Consider the following 20,510-nt stretch of genomic DNA (forward strand, 5'->3'; position numbering starts at 1 on the left):
AATTGCAGCAAGTCCGCACTGCATGACTCCAGATCAACTTTGTTTGTTCTGTTCCAAGTTCTGGCTCAGTTATGTTGTGCAACAGTCATCCCACCACAGGGGTCACTGTGGCTGAATTTTCATGCTGTAGACTTGCAGAGCTCTTGCTGTAGACTCACCACTGCAACTTTGCTCTTACTATAAAATGGAAAAGTTTCAACTAGAACTTGTGCTTCAAGTGCTCTGCTAACAGACTTAAAATTTAACACTGCCAAAAACGTGTGGCAAGTTTATCCTTGCTATCTGGAACTTTAGGGCATTTGTCCAGTATAGGGAAACCCATGTAAGTGAACAATGACCTCATCAATGTGGCATAGGAATCGCTTCTCTAATGTGTGCAGGAACCCTTTCCGAAATCGCACCATGCTGAGCCACACCGATTAATACAAGCACCATTGAAAACAATGCGTTTCCCCTTGTCATGCGATTCTGTGTGACTTAAGTCTGATCAGAAGCCACACTAGTGAGAACTGGGGCTAATTGTCTGCATGTTGTGTGGTCTGGCCTAATTCACTAGGTATGAATATTTTTCTAAACCATACTCGATAGAAATTCAGTTTTCAGCTTATTGTGGGGTTCAGTAAAGAACTGCTCTACACATATCACTGTATTAAAACATTACTTTTTATTAATTGTCCAATTTCCTAATAACGCAAATCCTAACAAGAAATGGTGCTTCAACAGACTAGTACTCCATAATAATCAGATTTCAGGCACTGCTTAATCAGTGTTTTCACATTGAACCCCTTTAGAAGTATGCAATTAGAATCAGATCATTAAAATGTACCTGCTCATATTCTGCAGACATTACAAATGCCTTCTTCCTAAGGCCTGCTCAGACTTTTAGGAATGAGAGATTCTCAGACTGAAGTGCAGAACTTGCAGTTAGTGTTGCAAACCAGCCACACTACATGATTATCTAATAACTCAGCAAAAGGTAGGGGGGTGAGAGGTCTCCGATGACTCCGGCAAGTAATGTTAGCAGAGCTCAGTGTAATCCTGCACAATTTCTAACAGGGAATTTCCTTTTTAGAATAGCAAAAACGCTTCGGAATAGATATGCAGGCAGTCCCCGGGTTACAAACAAGAAAGAGTCTGTAGGTTTGTTTTTAAGTCAAATTTGTATGTAAGTCAGAACAGGCACATTTTTTAAGTGTAAGACAGCAAAAAATATAGTTTTTACGTTTATTAGATAGCATAGGGAAGGGTTAAAACCCCTGTAATGTTTGTTTTGCTGTCTGTGCCCCTGTTCAGAAGATGTCACCTCACTTTCTGTCCCTGTGACTATTGGATTTTGAACATTTTGGGTTGTTGTGAAAACAAGGATTAGTGATAAAGCTCCAGTGGAGACACCTTTTTTCCCATAATAACTCTTACAGGAGTGAATTTCCCTTCCAAGGGGTAGATTTTCTCTCACTTCCTGTTGTCTTCCTCTGTTTGTAAGTAGGAGTCGTTTGTAAGTCAGATGTTTGTAACTAGGGGACCTGCCTGTATACATCATTTTGGTGATTAATGAATTTTGTTGAGCATGTTTTTGCCAAAAAATGTTGAGCTAGGCTCTAGAGATGGGTTTGGGCATGTTCGGGATCCCATCTGCTTGATCCCACCAGGAAGCCGACACTGCACACGCTAATCACAGGCACTCAGACATTTCCCGGTCCGCAGCTGCACAGATTGAGAAATGTCTCACTGCCTGTGATTAGTGATGTAAAATGTCCGATTCCAGGCAGGATCGGGTAGGTGGGATCCTGCACACGCCCGAACACATTCCTACTAGGCACCTTGCACACTAGTTTTTTTTTTTCTCTAAAGCTCCTAGAAGCAAAATACTGTTATCATATGTGTCTAAGCCTGGGGTCTCAAACTGGTGGTCCTCTAGCTGTTGCAAAACTACAAGTCCCATGAGGCACTGCAAAGCTGACAGTTACAAGCATGACTCCCACAGGCAGAGGCATGTTGGGAGTTGTAGTTTCGCAACAGCTGGAGGGCCGCCAGCTTGAGACCCCTTGTCTAAGCACACTACTTTAGACTATTAGCGTTTTTTACGTTTTCAGCGTCTAGGAGCAGAAAAAAATATGTTTTTGTTGAGTTTTCTGGAGAGTTTTTCCTGCAGAAAAAAATGCTGAACACCCCTAAATGCTGTTAACCACTGCTAAGCAAAGGTTTCCAGTATTTTTTATTTCTTTTTTTAGCCAGCGGCCTGCCAGAATCCTTAAGAACCAGTATATAGCTCCTTAACAAAAAAAGCTACCATTCCTAGACACTTGAAAAGGCTCCTAAACTGCAAAATATTAGCGTTTTTTTTATCCAGAATTTTTTTCTGTGGTTTTTGAGTGTCTAGTGCGCATGGAGCCTTATACTTTAGATATATGTAAATATACTGATGACTGTATGCTTTAAAGTGCATTTTATTGTAAATCTGAATTGACTGAGAGAGACAAGGTGGTCTTAGTTACTAAAGTAGGGAAGCAGGGTGCAGATAACCTAGTACAAACTTTACTTAAGTCCTAATGTTAGTTGTCACTTACCTTCTGCAGCATAGCATTACCCTGGTCATTGTTAACATTGTTCTTGTTGATCTCCCCCCGGTACTCATACTGGTAGACATGGTCTGTGACATTAATCAGCAGCACTGAAGGAGTGCTCTTCAGGCTCCCGCAGTCATACACAGCGCCATTCTCCTTTTCATAAGATTTTGTTGCATAGCGTATTATTAATCCCATTACCAAACCTGCATATAATAAGAAAAAGATGTCAGAATGAGGCTCTATATTTCTCTACTATAAAATAAAATGTGTATAAAATGGCAAGATATTGAGAACTATTATCCGGTGTATGATTGGACACATAGTACGTAAATTATATTCTTTAAAGCTCTGTACAGAAAGTTAACAGTCACTTCCAGCGCTACTAGGTTTGCTAAGGTGTGGAGTAACAGATGTCAGATAACATGGTGGTGTGAAAGGTATATATGGTATCTCAAAACCGGGTGGATGTTGCCTTCCTCAGATGGGTTAATCAGAAAGGAGCTACATGAAAAACAGAAATGGAAGGCGCGCACACCAAGTGCATTATCAGGGATAATTTAATAATAAGACATTTTTGTATAAAAGTGGGTACTCACAAAATGCAACTCACAAAAGGCCAGCCTTTTATTTATTTATTTTGTTTTTTTGTGTTTTAAGGTATATGGGAAGTGAATAAGTGATGGAAATGTTATCAGAGGAGGGGCTTGGGGGAAGGGGGAGGAGGAGAGATAACCATTGGTGGGGACACATAAGTAAATAACACAATTTCTAGAAATCATAAAGGAAGGTGAAGGACCCAAAGGATCCTCTTAAGCACAAAAATATAAGTAACACACCAAAGTAAGGACACAAATGGAACAAAATCACGTAACAATGACTAATGTTTAAAAGTTGGTCAAAGGCCAATAAATATAGAGGAGAAAGGGGAAAGGGGGAAAAGGAAAAGAAAAAGAAAAGAGATAAACACAATTTTTTTTTTTTTTTTTTTTTTTTAAAGAAGTAAAGGAATCACAAGGGTATAATAAAAGCACATAAAGAAGGGAAATAACACAGGGGGTAAATTTAATTCCCCCTCCTTTTTTGTTTTTATCTCACAGGATGCCTCTCCTCCTCCAGTAACCCCCCCAGGCCACCTTCCAGTACTATTATAGATATGGTATGGATATGTATGTTAATGTGGAGACATTGAAGGATTTGTTTAAGCCTCAATGCCTCAGGATTGAATGTAATTGTTTGTTGAATTTTGTATAAGGAAAATAATAAAAATGAATTAAAAGGACAAAAGGCAATAAACATAGTGCATGCACATGCACAGAACGTGGGGTACAGCTAACGCCTTTTGGGGTTGCACCCCCTTCTTCAGAGCTTGGTCCTAGCTCTGAGGAAGGGGGTGCACCCCCGAAACACGTTAGCTGTACCCGGTGTTCTGTGCCTTCCAGTTCTGTTTTTCTTGTACAGAGTTAATTAAACTGAACTATTATTTGTATTGCATACTTACATTGTTCCAGCTTGGCACAATATACTGTAAGTATGCAATGTCTGATGGACTGCTTGGGATCTAGAATTAAATGTAATGTATGCTGCTATGTATGTACTGCGGTGGTGTAGGTAAACCACAGCATATCAGAGTGAAAGCAGCCATATAGGGAGCTCAGAAAAGTAAGGGTTAATTTACATGTGCAGTTTGGGGGCTGGTAAAACCCTAACGTTAAGATGTGTTTTTATACCACCCCGTCCCAACCACACCCCCTTTAGCTGTAGCGGCCAGGGGTGTACACATGTCACAGCAGGAATTATATGCCCTGTCATGGTTGGTGGGTGTAACACATGCCAAGCATGTCCCATTCAAGTGAAAGAGGCACTGCAAGTACCCTGCAACATTGTGCAGTACAGCAAACAAGGGGTTAAAGCAGGCAGCATTGTGTTGCTTTCTCACCACCTTCTTTAACCCCTTGGACCCCACAGAAGCTTGCAGTTGCATACTTGCCAACTGTCCCGAATTTCCCAGGACATTTCAGGGATTTAGACCCTTTTCCCGATTTTAGAGTTTCCCAGGACATCCTTTTTTTTCCTGATTTTGTGCAGCTAGAGGTCCACCATATTAGAAAAGACCAGACGAAGTAACGGCGAGAACAAACAAGAAGCGGAGCCAGCCAGGTGACTACAATAGAAATTGAGCTGCCGTGCCATCCACCCCCAACCATTCTGTGACCTGTGAAAGAGGCGGGGTTGGGTGGTGCTGCAGCTCAATTTCTATTGTAGCCACCCGGCCTCTATTTTGTTCCCCCTCGGCCTCTGTAATTCTGCAGTTCTGTAATAGCAGCGGAGACACCTCTGCTGGGATACCTGATGTAAGGAAGGACTCCCCTGGGGACACCTGATGTAAGGAGGGACTCCTCTGGGAACACCTGATGTAAGGAGGGACTCCTCTGGGAACACCTGATGTAAGGAGGGACTCCTCTGGGAACACCTAATGTAAGGAGGGACTCCGCTGGGAACACCTGATTTAAGGAGGGACTCCGCTGGGGACACCTAATTTAAGGAGGGACTCCGCTGGGGACACCTGATTTAAAGAGGGACTCCGCTGGGGACACCTGATGGCATCTGTTGGCAGGATACGTGACAAGTGACACACTCAGGGTTTCCACTGATTCTACATTATGGTGAGTTGAATGATTTAATTTTATATTACAATATAATAAAAGAAATAATGTGCTACAATCACCCTGACACCAAGCAACTAGGGTGCTGGGATGACTGAAGCGCTAACACCAGGTGTTTGGAGTATCTTTATCTACTGATTGTTAAACTTTCTGAAATACACATATTTCTATTGTGGTGTAGGATCTAGGCCTGCTGTCCCTCCACCCCACTTTCTTTCCTTCCTTCTCTCTTTCTCCCTCCATCCCTCGTTCATCTCAGACTCTAACTACACCCCCTTTGAGCCATGCCCTCTTTAAGCCACGCCGATATTTAGCTTAAACCACGCCCATCTTTCACCACGGCATGCTTCGCATTTTCCACCCACTATGCCACACCTACAAATGAATGCCTGCCCAATAATTATAAAAAGAATCCGCCCACAGACAAAAAAAGTTTCCCTATAAAAAATGTTTACAATGTTGGCAACTATGCAGTTGTGGGGTGCTTGCAGAGTGGCCACATTTACTTGAATGGGTTTGCGACTGGCAAGCAGTAGAACCAACCACAAGCAACAGGGGGTTTAATTCCTGCTGCAGCATGTGTACAGGAGGTAGGGATTGGGGTTGATAAACTCAACCACAGGGTTTTACTACCCCCAAACTTTACATGTGAACGAGCCCTAAGTGTGTGGCTGTGGAATGCATCTGAGGGCTCCTTCACAAGTCCTGCTTCCTCTCATCCAATGGAACAATTGTTTGTGCACTGGACCTACCTGAGACCTCCCTGAGACGCTTACAAGTTCCTAGCAGTCTCCTTTGGACTCCAGTTAAGGCCCCTGCAGTGCAAAACTGTGGGCCCAGCCGGCTGTGCCCCGCAGTGCAAGGCAGGCCAGCTCAGTGCATCTCCACACCTTTTTTGAACCAGGGCACCCCAGCAGGTCAAATACCTACAGCATCGGATCCCTGTGAAGATTCATGTACTGAAGCACTCCATTGTGCCCCTCCGTCTGCACCTTCCTGGTGCAGGGAAGACCAGCCTGCTGCCTTACCCCGTACCTCCTCTGAACGAGAACATCCTGGCAGTGATCGTTGTCTCGCTCCCTGGACACAGACCACACGTAAGGGATTCTTACGCCCTCTGCTGGGAAATCTCCTTCTGGGGTTTCTTGCTGGACGTGCCCAACCTACTTGCTCCGGATCAGGCGTTGTTATGGAACAGTGGCACTCTGTTCCCTCCCCTCTCCCTACAAGGTTTTTAAAGTGAATGCAACAATATGTGATGTTTTTAAGCAATACTATATGGCCTGTTTTATTGTGTGGGTCTCAATCATACCTCCCTGAAGAAGAGTAACACTCGAAATGCGTTGGGTATTCCCCATATATGTTCTACATGTTACGGAGTAAATGATTGCAAACTTTGTATTGTATTGCATGTTCATTGTTAATGCACCCTGTATATCTTATATAAAATTTATTTTCACATTTTAGATTTTGTATATCTACACCTTTCTCTAATAAATATTGTACTCATGATTACTACAAGAGTAGCCTTTTCCCCCACAAGAGGAATAAATTCCCTATACACGTTCACAAGTGCAGCAGGCACTGCTACTCCTCTGAAAAGTGGTCCGAACATACTTGACAGGTGGTGAGGAGATGATATTTTACCCCCCACCACCTGATTTAAACCCATGATTGCCGTGCAATGCATTCAATTGTGACATGGTAGTATGGCAACTACAGGTTTAAATCAAGTGTGAGGAGATGACACTGTGCCCTGTGAGCTTTGACTACTCCCATGTTGTTTCGGTAGATCTCCACCTCTTTAAAAACCCTGTATGCACATATGCAGCCTTGGTTTTAAGGGGTTATACTGGGATGATGCCTGCAGCTGCAGGCATCATCCCAGTACCGTTTTTTAGAGCGGGTCTTTTAGACCCCCGATCCCTCCATAAACAGTACCTGTCACAAGGGATGTTTACATTCCTTGTGAAAGTATTAAAAATTATCAATTGTTTTTTTTTTATTTTTTTTATTTTTTAAAGAGACAAGGTAAATAAATAAGGAAAAAAAAATGTTTAAAGCGCCCAGTCCCTGCAAGATCACGCAGCAAAGAAAATGCACACGTAAGTCACGCCCGCATATGAACGGCGTTCAAATCACACATGTGAGGTATCGCCGCAATCATCAGAGCAAGCGCAATAATTCTAGCACTAGGCCTCCTCTATATCTCTGTATCTCTAACCTGGTAACTGTTACATTTTTTTTAAAGCGTTGCATATGGAGATTTTTAGGGACCGTAGTTTGATGCAATTCCACAAGTCTGCGTAATTTCAAAGCATGACATGTTAGGTATCGATTTACTTGCTGTAACATCATCTTTTACATTTTACAAAAAAAAATTGGGCTAACTTTACTGTTTACATTTTTTTTTTTAATTCATGAAAGTGTATTTTTTCCCAAAAAATTGCATTTGAGAGGCCGCTTCGCAAATAGAGTGTGACATAAAATATTGCAATGATTGCCATTTTATTCTCTGTTAAAAAAAAATATTCTAAGTATTTTTCTAGCAAAAAATACGTATTTAACTTGTAAGCAACAAATGTCAGAAATAGGCTTAGGCATGAAAGGGTTAAGGTTGTCTTCGCCTGGCCTAAAGGTATTATTAATGTGGAAGTAAACCTGGGCATCAGCTTTAAAGATTATTCTATATGCACTGAACCAATACATTCACTATGCTAAACTTAAAATGAACCTTCCCTTTTCAAAAGAATCATGATTCATATTTTGTCCCAACAGCTGTATCAAACATTGCTTCTTTAACCAAAATGTGCAGCCTAGGCAACTAAACACCGCTGTTACTGATATGAGTTGGCTTTTTGTCACTTTTGTCTCCTCTAACCTCTGGCTGGTGACGTGTGCAGGCAGCAGTGACACATTACTGTCACAGAATGTTCTTGACTTGTGGCCTATGACTGACAGCCTGACTTCACATTCTCTAAGGTTGGAGAAGGAGGCTGGATGGCAGTGCCTAATCACTGACTTTTGGAGGACAGGCTAGAACTGTTTTTTTGTTCAGTGATTATGCAGATGGGATTTTTGTAAGCAAAATTTTACTGGTAGTAATAATGTACAGTAGAGTAGGGTGGCCACATTTCCAAACTGTTATTCAGGGACAATTTTGCCAAGGACCGGGGGTATGGAATGTAGTCTCGGTGTTGACGGACTAAAATGGACACAGTGAGAGCGGGCTGGTGCTGGACACAGTGAGAGCGGGCTAAACTGGACACATTGAGAGCAGGCTGGCACTGGATACAGTGAGAACAGGCTGGCACTGGACACAGTGAGAGCAGGCTGGCACTGGACACAGTGAGAGCAGGCTAAACTTGACACAGTGAGAGCGGGCTGGTGTTGGACACAGAGCAGATAGAAAGTGGGCTGAACTGGACAAGAGAGGGCTGGTGATGGACAGAGCGTGCTGAGCTGACACAAGCTGAGAGAGAAACAGGCAAAACAGGGTAAAGCCTTGTATACACGATCCGATTGTTAGCCAACAGAGCTTCAGACTTTTGTCTGAAGGGCGTGTGCCAAGAACTTGTCTTGCATACAAATGGTACACAATTGTCGGCCAACAAACACGAACGTAGTGACGTACTATGAGGAATTTCAGCTCTTGAGTGCCACCCTTTGGGCATCCTCTGCTAATGTTGTGTTTGGTGAGCATTGATTCTAAGCATGCGTGTTTGTACTTTGGAGTTTTGTGTGACGGACTTGGTTACACGTGATACGAAAATCTGACAGCAGACCGGTGGCTGCCAAAAATGTACTACTCTGCCACCCAACATTTGTTGGTGGAAAGTTAGACAACAATTGTCTGATAAAGTGTACTGACGGATGAATGGATTTTACGCTGTCATCACACGTCTGTCATCACACAATTTCCTGCCGAAAATCCGATCGTGTGTATGAGGCTTTACTATATAGTGGTGTGAATAATGGACCCCCTCCCAGCGGTAAGTGGCGAGGTGCTTTGAGGCAGAGGTGGTGGAAGTGAGGCTAATCGTATGAGTGGATCGCCGGATCGGGGTGAAGGATCGCTGGACTGTATATGTACTGAGACACTGTGAGTATTGGAGTATTGTGACCTGTGGATGCTGTGAGTATTGAGGTATTATTTACTTAGGGCACAGAGAGTACTGAGCAGGGGCGGATTGACAACTCATGGGGCCCCCGGGCAATAGGAGATTATGGGGCCCCCAGGCAATCAGAGATTATGGGGCCACATGGTAGACACAAACACACACACACACAGTATACAATCACACAGTATACACAGACATGTTTCTATTGGCTGAGAAGGTACTGGAGAGGTGGGGCAGCTATAATGTCAGGATTTTTAGACCAAAAGTATGTCGGTAAGGGACATTTCAGAGACAGATGTAAAAAAAAAAAAACACTAATTTTTACATACTGTCCCTGGTTTTACTGAGGCTGGCAACCCTGATGGGGCCCCCTAGTGGCATGGGGCCCTCGGGCAGTGCCCGAGTGGCCCAATGGTCAGTCCGCCCCTGGTACTGAGGTTCATGACTGGAGCACTGAGACTACTAAGGAATTGTGACTTGGGCACTGTGAGTATGGAGGATATGAAGGGCCATAAATCAGTGAGCACGAGCAAGAGGATAAGATGCTGAGGGCCGTGTGAACAGTGAGTGGGAGGAGAGGATACCAGGGTGACCAGTAAGCATAAAGGACTGGCGCCAGAGGCTGTGTGATCAGTGACCTATAGTAGAGGACACCAGAGACCATGTGATCGGCAAGCGGGATCACAGGGAGAGGCTGTGTGACCAAAGAACAGGAGCAGGAGGAGCAAACGCTAAGGGACCTTGAGATCAGCAAGTGGGTGCATGAGGAAAGGACACTGTAGGCTGTGTAGTCAGTGAGCTGAAGGAGAGGCCACTGTGTGATCAGCAAGGTCAGGAGATAGGTCACCAGGTGTGAGAAACAAGCAGGACACTGAGGTCCGTGTGATCAGTGAGCGCTCAACTAGTGCTCAGAACAGAATAACGTTAGGAAAGAAGATTAACAAAAAGCTATATAAAATATACATTTTAACCACATGCTAAAGGTCGTATTACATCATTGTATACACAATTGATATCTAATTCTAATACTGTCATACCTAAATATGTGGCCAAGTGGGAAAAAGATTTGGATTGTACGATCGATTCTAGGTCTTGGTCCAACATATGGTCTTTCACAAAATCTTCCTCTATAAATATATTGGCGTCTGAATCATCATATAAAGTTCTCACACGCTGGTATTTGGTTCCTGCGAGAATCGCCAAATTCTCAACAGACAACACTGGCCTCTGCTTTCGTGGCTGTCCAGAAAAAGGTACCTATATACATACCTGGTGGCATTGCTCAATTGTACAATCATTTTGGAAAAAGATCTTTCTGATAATTACAAAAATTTTTGATCGTCCAATTTTTCCAGACCCAATTATAGCTCTCCTTAATTTAAAACCAGCCTTTCTGAATCAGAAACAATTCAAATTTAGTTCTTACACTCCTGATAGCCGCAAAGCAGACTATAGCCAATGCGTGGAAAACAGATGTGGTGAATATTGCAGAAACCAAACGTAGAATGAATCAATCTTTCATCCATGCTAAAATGGATGCTATAGATAAAAACCAGATGACAAAGTTTGATATCATATGGAAACCCTGGATTAAATATTATACGTCAGATAATATTGACAACCGAGTTTTATTGTTATGGTGATTAAGATTTTTTTAAAGAATTACAACATTAGATGATATATAAAACCTCCTCCGGAGAATTATTCCCTCCCCTTCCCCTCCTATATACCTTTTATGTTCTTCCCTTACTATATAATACTTACTATAAACATACTTTAGAAGTTATGGTCAAAACTTTAAAATCATATATTTTCTTTTAGACATATTTATATTTTCTTGGGATTAAAATGTTTAAAACTCAGCTATAAGAATGTTTTCAAATTCTAAAATATATAAAGGCCATTTATTGTCATTCCCACGAGAATATCTTTAAATTCTTCTTTGCTTTGTATCATCCGTACTTCAATATGTCTACTTTTTATTTCTGGTATCACATAATTTGTCTTATATTCTGTACATGTAATTTATTTTAACATAAAATAAAAAATTTTGAACGAGAAAAAAAAAAAAAATATATACATTTTAGTTTTTACTGGATTATCCCCAATAAGTAGTGGGTAACATGTCCAGTAAAAATGGTGATGTGACTCGGTGCACAACCTGCACCATGTATACGTTCTTTGAACAACCTTTCATGGAAAAATACAACAGCCCAGCAGGGAGATCACTGTACTTACATCGAATAGAAACCTCCTGGTGAGCTGTTCATTTATTTTTCATTCAGCCAACACTTACCGTGTGTACCAGGCTTTAGGTGCTATATATCAGATAGCAAGCAATTCTACTGCTTGTTAGAAATTAACTTGCTAAGCTATTGCAAGAATTGCCAGACTTCACAAGTTTATTGCACAATTGCAGCCTCATTGCATGACACCAGATCAACTTTCTTTGCAAACATTCTGCAAGTCTGCTGCAAGTTTGGGTTCAGGTATGTTGTGCAATAGTCATCCCACCACAGGGATCACTGTGGCTGAACTTTCATGCTGTAGACTTGCAGAGCTCTTGCTGTAGATCCACCATTGCAACTTTGCTCTTGCTAGAGACTTGCCATATAAATTGGAAACGTGTGAACTAGAAATTGTGCTTCAAGTGCTCTGAAAGTATACAACTTGCCAGTGACCATGTGCAGCAAGTTAACAGACCTACAATTCAATACTGCCACAAATTTGTGGCACGTTATCCTTGCTATCTGAGTTTAAGGAGCGAACATTGCTGGATCAATTCATGGATGCTGCTACCCTGCAGAAGTTCAGGTTATCAAAGCTACTAATCATGGAGCTGTATATCCAACTCATAGGGTACCTTGAGCCCTCAACACATACCAGCCATGACTAAATATGTGGCTGCCTTACACTTTTTTGGAAAAGCATCATATAAGATGCTTGCGATAACCTTTGCATGGTTTCATGTAGTATTTAAGGCATACTTCGGAAAAATAGCACATGCAACATTTTTTTCGTGAATTACAGTTTTTTGTTTGTTTGTGCGTTATTTTACAGCGTACACAGATGCGGTAAAATATTGCTTAATGAATTTTACCCTATAGCCCCACTGCTTTACAAGACTCCGTTTTGGCCACATCTTGAGTATGCCATCCAGTTCTGGTCTCCAGTACTCAGGAGGGATGTGCTGGAACTGGAGAGTCCAGGGAGGGTAACAAAGCTAATAAAGGGACTGGAGGGCCTCAGTTACGAGGAATGACTACATACATTAAATTTATGCTCCACAGAGAAGAGATGCTTCAGAGGCGGTAAGGCAAATCATGCTGCAGTCGCAGCAAATCGCAACGCACAACGCCATGGCTCAAAAGAAGGTCATGTGGACCCAGCACTGTCCTATGTGCAGCAGCGTTGCTCCTCTCTTCTTGCATTCCCAAAAGTCTCTGGGAGCAGCGGGAGCCATAGGCCCTTGCTGCTTTTAGTAAATTCTTTTGAGGAGGGAGTGGGAGCATAACCGAACCATGCTGTGCGTGTCTATGGACACACGCCCACACAAGTCCCCTCCTCATCAGTGGCTTGCTGAGGGGCACTCAGAAAAGAGAAGGTGCCAACAGCTTCAGCGAGGGATCCCACAGAGAAGGATATTCAGGACTACTCTGTTTGATACCATTGCACAGAGCAGGTACGTATAACGTTTTTTTTTTTTTTACTTAAAATAATAAAGAAGCTTTCCAACCACTAATTTGCCTTTTTATTTTGCTGTCACCTATTTTCTGTATTTCCTCCCCCGTTCTTGTGAGGCTTTTCCTTTGGATGGGCTTCTCCTTTCTTCTCTCAAGACCCACACTGGTGCTAGGAAAGTCCATTTTTATTTTGACTGCCTTAAACACTTTTACATCACATCTACGTATTGTATTGCGTTCTTTGTGCAATAAAGGCAATCCTCGATTCCAAATTCTTTGATGAGCTATCTGACAAAATTAGTTTGCTGTGATTGTCTCCGCTACAGTGCCTTGAAAAAGTATTCATACTTTTCCACATTTTGTCATGTTACATCCAAAAACATAAATATATTTTTATTGGGATTTTATGTTATAGACCAGGGATATGCAATTAGCGGACATCCAGGTGTTGCAGAACTACAAGTCCCATGAGGCATAGCAAGACTGTGACAGCCACAAGCATGACACCCAGATGCAGAGGCATGATGGGACTTGTAGTTTTGTAACAGCTGGAGGTCCACTAATCGCACATCCCTGTTATAGACCAACACAAAGTGGCACATAATTGTGAAATGGAAGGAAAATGGTTTTCAACATTTTTTTTACAAATAAATATGTGAAAAGTGTGGCATGCATTTGTATTCAGCCCCCGAGTCAATACTTTGTAGAAACACCTTTCATTGCAATTACAGCTACAAGTCTTTTTGGGAATGTCTCTACCAGCTTCTAGAGAGTGAAACTTTTGCCCATTTTTCTTTGCAAAATAGCTCAAGCTCTGTCAGATTAGATGGAGAGGGTCTGTGAACAGCAATTTTCAAGTCTTACCTCAGATTCTCAATTGGATTTATGGCTAGACTTTGTCTGGGCCATTCTAAACACATGAATATGCTTTGATCTAAGCCATTCCATTGTAGCTCTGGCTGTATGTTTAGGGTCGTTGTCATGCTGGAAGGTGAACCTAAGCCCCATTTTTAAGTCTTTTTGCAGACTCTAAGCCCTTGTACACACGGTCGGAGATTCCGACAACCAAATCCGTCGGAGTTATTCCGACAGATTAATTCCGGAAGAGGTCCGGAAGTGATGTTGCATACACACGGTCGGACTAAGTTGTTGGAAAATCCGATTGTACATAACGTGATGACGTTATTTCGTTACGACGGCACTACGTTCAGGCTAGTAGCCAATAGCTTTGGTCTAGGAATTTGATCTGAGCATGCATGGCACTTTGTCCGTCGGAGTAGGCTACACATGATCGGAGTATGTCCGATCGGAACATGTTGTCGGAAAATTTTACCGGCAAGTTGGAAAAGTTGGTCCGTCGGATATTCCGACGGAAACAGTCCGATGCAGACCGCACACAGTCGGAATATCCGACAAAACGTTCCGATAGGAAACATTCCGACGGAATCTCCGACCGTGTGTACAAGGGCTAACATGTTTTATTCTAAGATTGCCCTGTATTTGCTTCCATCCAGCTTCCCTGTCCCTGCTGAAGAAAAGCATCCCTACAACATGATGCTGCCACCACCATGTTTCATGGTGGGGATGGTGTGTTCAGGTGATGTGCAGTGTTCATTTTCCGCCACACAGCATTTTGCTTTTTAGGCCAAAAAGTTAAATTATGGGCTCATCTGACCAGAGCACCTTCTGCCACATGTTTGCTGTGTCCCCCACATGTTTTTTTTTTTGCAAACAGGATTTCTTATTGCTTTCTTTCAACAATGGCTTTTTTTCTTGCCACTCTTCCATAAAGGCCAGATTTGTGGAGTGTATGACTAATAGTTGTCCTGTGGGCAGATTCTCCCAACAGAGCTGTGGATCTCTGCAGCGCCTCCAGAGTTACCATGGGCCTTTTGGCTGCTTCTCTAAATAATGTTCCTCTTGCCCGGCCTGTCAGTTTAGGTGGGTGGCCATGTCTTGGTAGGTTTGCAATTGTGCCATATTTTTTTCATTTTCGGATAATAGATTGAACAGTGCTCCCTGATATGTTTAAAGCTTGGGATATTTATTTATAACTTAACCCTGCTTAAAACTTCACCACAACGTTATCACTGACCTGTCTGGTGTGTTCCTTGGCCTTCATGATACTGTTTGTTCACTAAGGTTCTCTAACAAACCTCCGAGGGCTTCACAGAACAGCTGCATTTATACTGAGATTAAATTACACACAGGTGGACTCTCACTAAATAGGTCATTTCTGAAGGCAATTGGTTCCACTAGATTTAGTAAGGGTATCAGAGTAAAGGGGGCTGAATACAAATGCACGCCACACTTTTCAGATATTTATTTGTAAAAACAAACTGAAAACCATTTTACTTCCACTTCACAATTATGTGCCACTTTGTGTCGGTCTATTACATAAGATACATTTACGTTTTTGGTTTTAACATTACAAAATGTGGAAAATTTCAAGGGATGTGAATACTTTTTTCAAGGCACTGTATATACTGTACAGGCCAGTCACAGAGGTCTCAGTGTTGTTCCAAAATGCCCCTTCTTCACTCACAACGAACGCCCGCCTCAGGGCTCACTGCCACTGCACCAACATATGCCTCAGCACTTGCCGCCACTTTACTAATGCACACTTTTGTGCCCTCTACGACTGCAGTTATGCCCCCTTTCCTCCGTAAGCACATTCAACAAATGTGCAGACTTTTTCTAGTAAGCTATAAAATAAGTTAGTCATTTCTACAGTACTGCACTTGTGCCACTCTAGTCCTGATTCATCTAGGGTAATTATACTGATTACAATGCTCAGCTCCTGCCTCGTGCTGATAGCGCATTGTCCACCTTGTTTCAGCTGTGCTTTCTCCATAAACACATGGTATAAAAATAAAAGTGCTAATAGTGTGCTCCTTGTTTTCAATCTGCCAGAGGAGAGGGGCACTGATGCTCCATGCTGTGTTCCATTTCAAATCAGTCGCAAATGAGATATGACACTGTGAACTGATAATTGTGCGGAAAAGAGCAGTGCCCGCCACAGTCACTTAGTACAGCAAGACATTCCTTCTGCTGCTTTCTAGTATGGAGCTCTCAAAGCTGCCTGGCTCACAGTCTTCACTATGACAGTTTCAAGAGCAGATGGCCAATGCCCCAGAGAGTTACAGCTCATAAAGACAGCTAGGGTTAATAATTTAAGGTGAGTAAATAAATATTACTCCAGCAATGTACATCCAGAAAGGAGTAGCTGGCAATTCATCATCTAAATAATCTCCAGTGTACAGTTCTTATATATAACCTTCCTATCATTCCTTCCTAACACATCACTGTCTACTTCTGCAATTCACGGGAATTAAAGGAAAAACTGCAGATAAAATGGAAAATAAGTATAGTAAAAACGTATTACCCTGATTCTAATTTAAAAATTAGATTATATGATGACACAGGGGCTGCAGATCCAGAAAAATATTCTTGTTTGGTAATTAAGTTGCAGTTGTCATATAAACTCCATTCTTGCTACATGTGCTACATCATAAATTCCCAGATACGGGGGGCATGGTCTAGGCATGGTGGCGTGAGGACATTCTCTCACAGAGCTCCCGGCCAGCGGCTGTCCCGCAGCTTAAATGAGCCAAATTACAGCACACTATAGGTGCCCATCGGGCCCTTATATGTTCAGGAAGCCAGACCGTTACCCCGCTGCTACCCCGTACAGCATGGATAGTTATATGCCGCCGCAACAACCCGCGGCATCCACACCAGTGATTTCCAAGAAGGCATCGGCCCGGCACACAGTCACGACAGAGGACATCGCAGAGCTGGGTAAATTACTGCAGCAGGCGGATGAGAACACTATGCCACCCTTCACACCTCCTAGTAATCTCCCCCCCCCAGCCTTCCCAGATCGCTGACAGTCTCCACAGCAGCAGAGGATGACCTGTGCAGCCCTGTGCTCTCTACCTCTCCCACAGCAGCAGAGGATGACCTGTGCAGCCCTGTGCTCTCTAGTTCTCCCACAGCAGCAGAGGATGACCTGTGCAGCCCTGTGCTCTCTACCTCTCCCACAGCAGCAGAGGATGACCTGTGCAGCCCTGTGCACTCTACCTCTCCCACAGCAGCAGAGGATGACCTGTGCAGCCCTGTGCTCTCTACCTCTCCCACAGCAGCAGAGGATGACCTGTGCAGCCCTGTGCACTCTACCTCTCCCACAGCAGCAGAGGATGACCTGTGCAGCCCTGTGCTCTCTACCTCTCCCACAGCAGCAGAGGATGACCTGTGCAGCCCTGTGCACTCTACCTCTCCCACAGCAGCAGAGGATGACCTGTGCAGCCCTGTGCACTCTACCTCTCCCACAGCAGCAGAGGATGACCTGTGCAGCCCTGTGCTCTCTATCTCTCCCACAGCAGCAGAGGATGACCTGTGCAGCCCTGTGCACTCTACCTCTCCCACAGCAGCAGAGGATGACCTGTGCAGCCCTGTGCACTCTACCTCTCCCACAGCAGCAGAGGATGACCTGTGAAGCCCTGTGCACTCTACCTCTCCCACAGCAGCAGAGGATGACCTGTGCAGCCCTGTGCACTCTACCTCTCCCACAGCAGCAGAGGATGACCTGTGCAGCCCTGTGCACTCTACCTCTCCCACAGCAGCAGAGGATGACCTGTGCAGCCCTGTGCACTCTACCTCTCCCACAGCAGCAGAGGATGACCTGTGCAGCCCTGTGCTCTCTACCTCTCCCACAGCAGCAGAGGATGACCTGTGCAGCCCTGTGCTCTCTACCTCTCCCACAGCAGCAGAGGATGACCTGTGCAGCCCTGTGCTCTCTACCTCTCCCACAGCAGCAGAGGATGACCTGTGCAGCCCTGTGCTCTCTACCTCTCCCACAGCAGCAGAGGATGACCTGTGCAGCCCTGTGCTCTCTACCTCTCCCACAGCAGCAGAGGATGACCTGTGCAGCCCTGTGCTCTCTACCTCTCCCACAGCAGCAGAGGATGACCTGTGCAGCCCTGTGCACTCTACCTCTCCCACAGCAGCAGAGGATGACCTGTGCAGCCCTGTGCACTCTACCTCTCCCACAGCAGCAGAGGATGACCTGTGCAGCCCTGTGCTCTCTACCTCTCCCACAGCAGCAGAGGATGACCTGTGCAGCCCTGTGCACTCTACCTCTCCCACAGCAGCAGAGGATGACCTGTGCAGCCCTGTGCACTCTACCTCTCCCACAGCAGCAGAGGATGACCTGTGCAGCCCTGTGCACTCTACCTCTCCCACAGCAGCAGAGGATGACCTGTGCAGCCCTGTGCACTCTACCTCTCCCACAGCAGCAGAGGATGACCTGTGCAGCCCTGTGCACTCTACCTCTCCCACAGCAGCAGAGGATGACCTGTGCAGCCCTGTGCTCTCTACCTCTCCCACAGCAGCAGAGGATGACCTGTGCAGCCCTGTGCTCTCTACCTCTCCCACAGCAGCAGAGGATGACCTGTGCAGCCCTGTGCTCTCTACCTCTCCCACAGCAGCAGAGGATGACCTGTGCAGCCCTGTGCTCTCTACCTCTCCCACAGCAGCAGAGGATGACCTGTGCAGCCCTGTGCTCTCTACCTCTCCCACAGCAGCAGAGGATGACCTGTGCAGCCCTGTGCTCTCTACCTCTCCCACAGCAGCAGAGGATGACCTGTGCAGCCCTGTGCTCTCTACCTCTCCCACAGCAGCAGAGGATGACCTGTGCAGCCCTGTGCTCTCTATCTCTCCCACAGCAGCAGAGGATGACCTGTGCAGCCCTGTGCTCTCTACCTCTCCCACAACAGCAGAGGATGACCTGTGCAGCCCTGTGCTCTCTACCTCTCCCACAGCAGCAGAGGATGACCTGTGCAGCCCTGTGCTCTCTACCTCTCCCACAGCAGCAGAGGATGACCTGTGCAGCCCTGTGCACTCTACCTCTCCCACAGCAGCAGAGGATGACCTGTGCAGCCCTGTGCTCTCTACCTCTCCCACAGCAGCAGAGGATGACCTGTGCAGCCCTGTGCTCTCTACCTCTCCCACAGCAGCAGAGGATGACCTGTGCAGCCCTGTGCTCTCTACCTCTCCCACAGCAGCAGAGGATGACCTGTGCAGCCCTGTGCTCTCTACCTCTCCCACAGCAGCAGAGGATGACCTGTGCAGCCCTGTGCTCTCTACCTCTCCCACAGCAGCAGAGGATGACCTGTGCAGCCCTGTGCTCTCTACCTCTCCCACAACAGCAGAGGATGACCTGTGCAGCCCTGTGCTCTCTACCTCTCCCACAGCAGCAGAGGATGACCTGTGCAGCCCTGTGCTCTCTACCTCTCCCACAGCAGCAGAGGATGACCTGTGCAGCCCTGTGCTCTCTACCTCTCCCACAGCAGCAGAGGATGACCTGTGCAGCCCCGTGCTCTCTACCTCTCCCACAGCTGCTACACCACAAATGGCGTCCTGTGTTACAGCCCGGAGCACAACCCAGATGAACGGGGAATGATTTCATCACACCAAGGCACAGTAAGTAACGTGTCTAACCCACCCCAATCACAAGGTAACCCTCTTAAAAGCTGTGGGCATTTCTACAACAGCTGTCCACAAGGGATGATCTAGAGACAATGGTCCATAGAATGGAGACAGCCTTAAATGGGGAAATGTAAAACCTCAAGCAAGAGGTGTCTGTCCTAGACTCTCCTGTTACTGTCCTTGAACAGGAACAGCAGACAGTGGCACAGACTGTGCAGGTCTTACAGTCTCCCAATCACCCAGCAAATTAAATTCAAAATACTAACCACAACATACAAAGCCTTTCACAACTCCCTACTCTCAAGCTCTCTTGTCTCCTCCTCCCAAGCTCATCTCCGGGATTTCTCCAGATCCTCTCCCATCCTCTGGAGCTCGCTACCTCAACCTGTTCGGCTATCCCCTACTCTTGCTCCCCTCAGGCAATCCCTGAAAACTCATCTCTTCAGGTAAACCTATCACGTCTCCAACTAATCTTTTACCACTTCCATCAGCTCATTCCGCACAATTACAACCTTTTGTACCACCTGCCCCACCCTATTAGATTGTAAGCTCTTCTGAGCAGGGCCCCCTAATCCTCTTTTTTTGTATTATAACTGTATTATCTCCCTTTTTATATTCTAAAGTGATGCGTAAACTGTTGGCACTATATAAATCCTGTATAATAATAATAATACAATCAAAAAACACTTAAGAACTTGGATTTGTTTTAGGTACACCTACTGTATATAAATGATTATTATTATATGTGATTTATATAGGGCCAACAGTTTGTGCAGCACTTTACAATGTAGAGGGGGGGGCAGTACAATTAAAAACCTGTTCAATACAGAAGGGGCAGGAGGGACCTGCTCAATAAACGTACAATCTAAAAGGAGGGGGGATGATAAAAAAGAAAATAGCTGCAAGGGTGATCTGATGGAGGTGGCCCGGGTACAGTTCTTAGGTGGAGGTAGGGTAGGCTTCCCTGAATAAGTGAGTTTTCAGGGA

The 20,510-nt window shown here is 44.8% G+C and overlaps 1 protein-coding gene across 1 annotated transcript in view; it reads right to left on the reverse strand.

Annotated features, from left to right (window-relative positions):
• Window positions 1-20,510, reverse strand: part of SLC9A9 (solute carrier family 9 member A9) — a 1,026,444-nt gene that overhangs the window by 971,061 nt on the left and 34,873 nt on the right. The window contains exon 2 of the mRNA XM_077488236.1: window positions 2,568-2,770. Within this exon, the coding sequence (XP_077344362.1) occupies window positions 2,568-2,770 (203 nt within the window). The remainder of the gene's footprint in view (window positions 1-2,567; window positions 2,771-20,510) is intronic.

Source organism: Lithobates pipiens, unplaced genomic scaffold, assembly GCF_037356315.1.
Source record: "Lithobates pipiens isolate NorthernLeopardFrog02 unplaced genomic scaffold, aLitPip1_a1.2 Scaffold_18, whole genome shotgun sequence".
Taxonomy (NCBI): domain Eukaryota; kingdom Metazoa; phylum Chordata; class Amphibia; order Anura; family Ranidae; genus Lithobates; species Lithobates pipiens.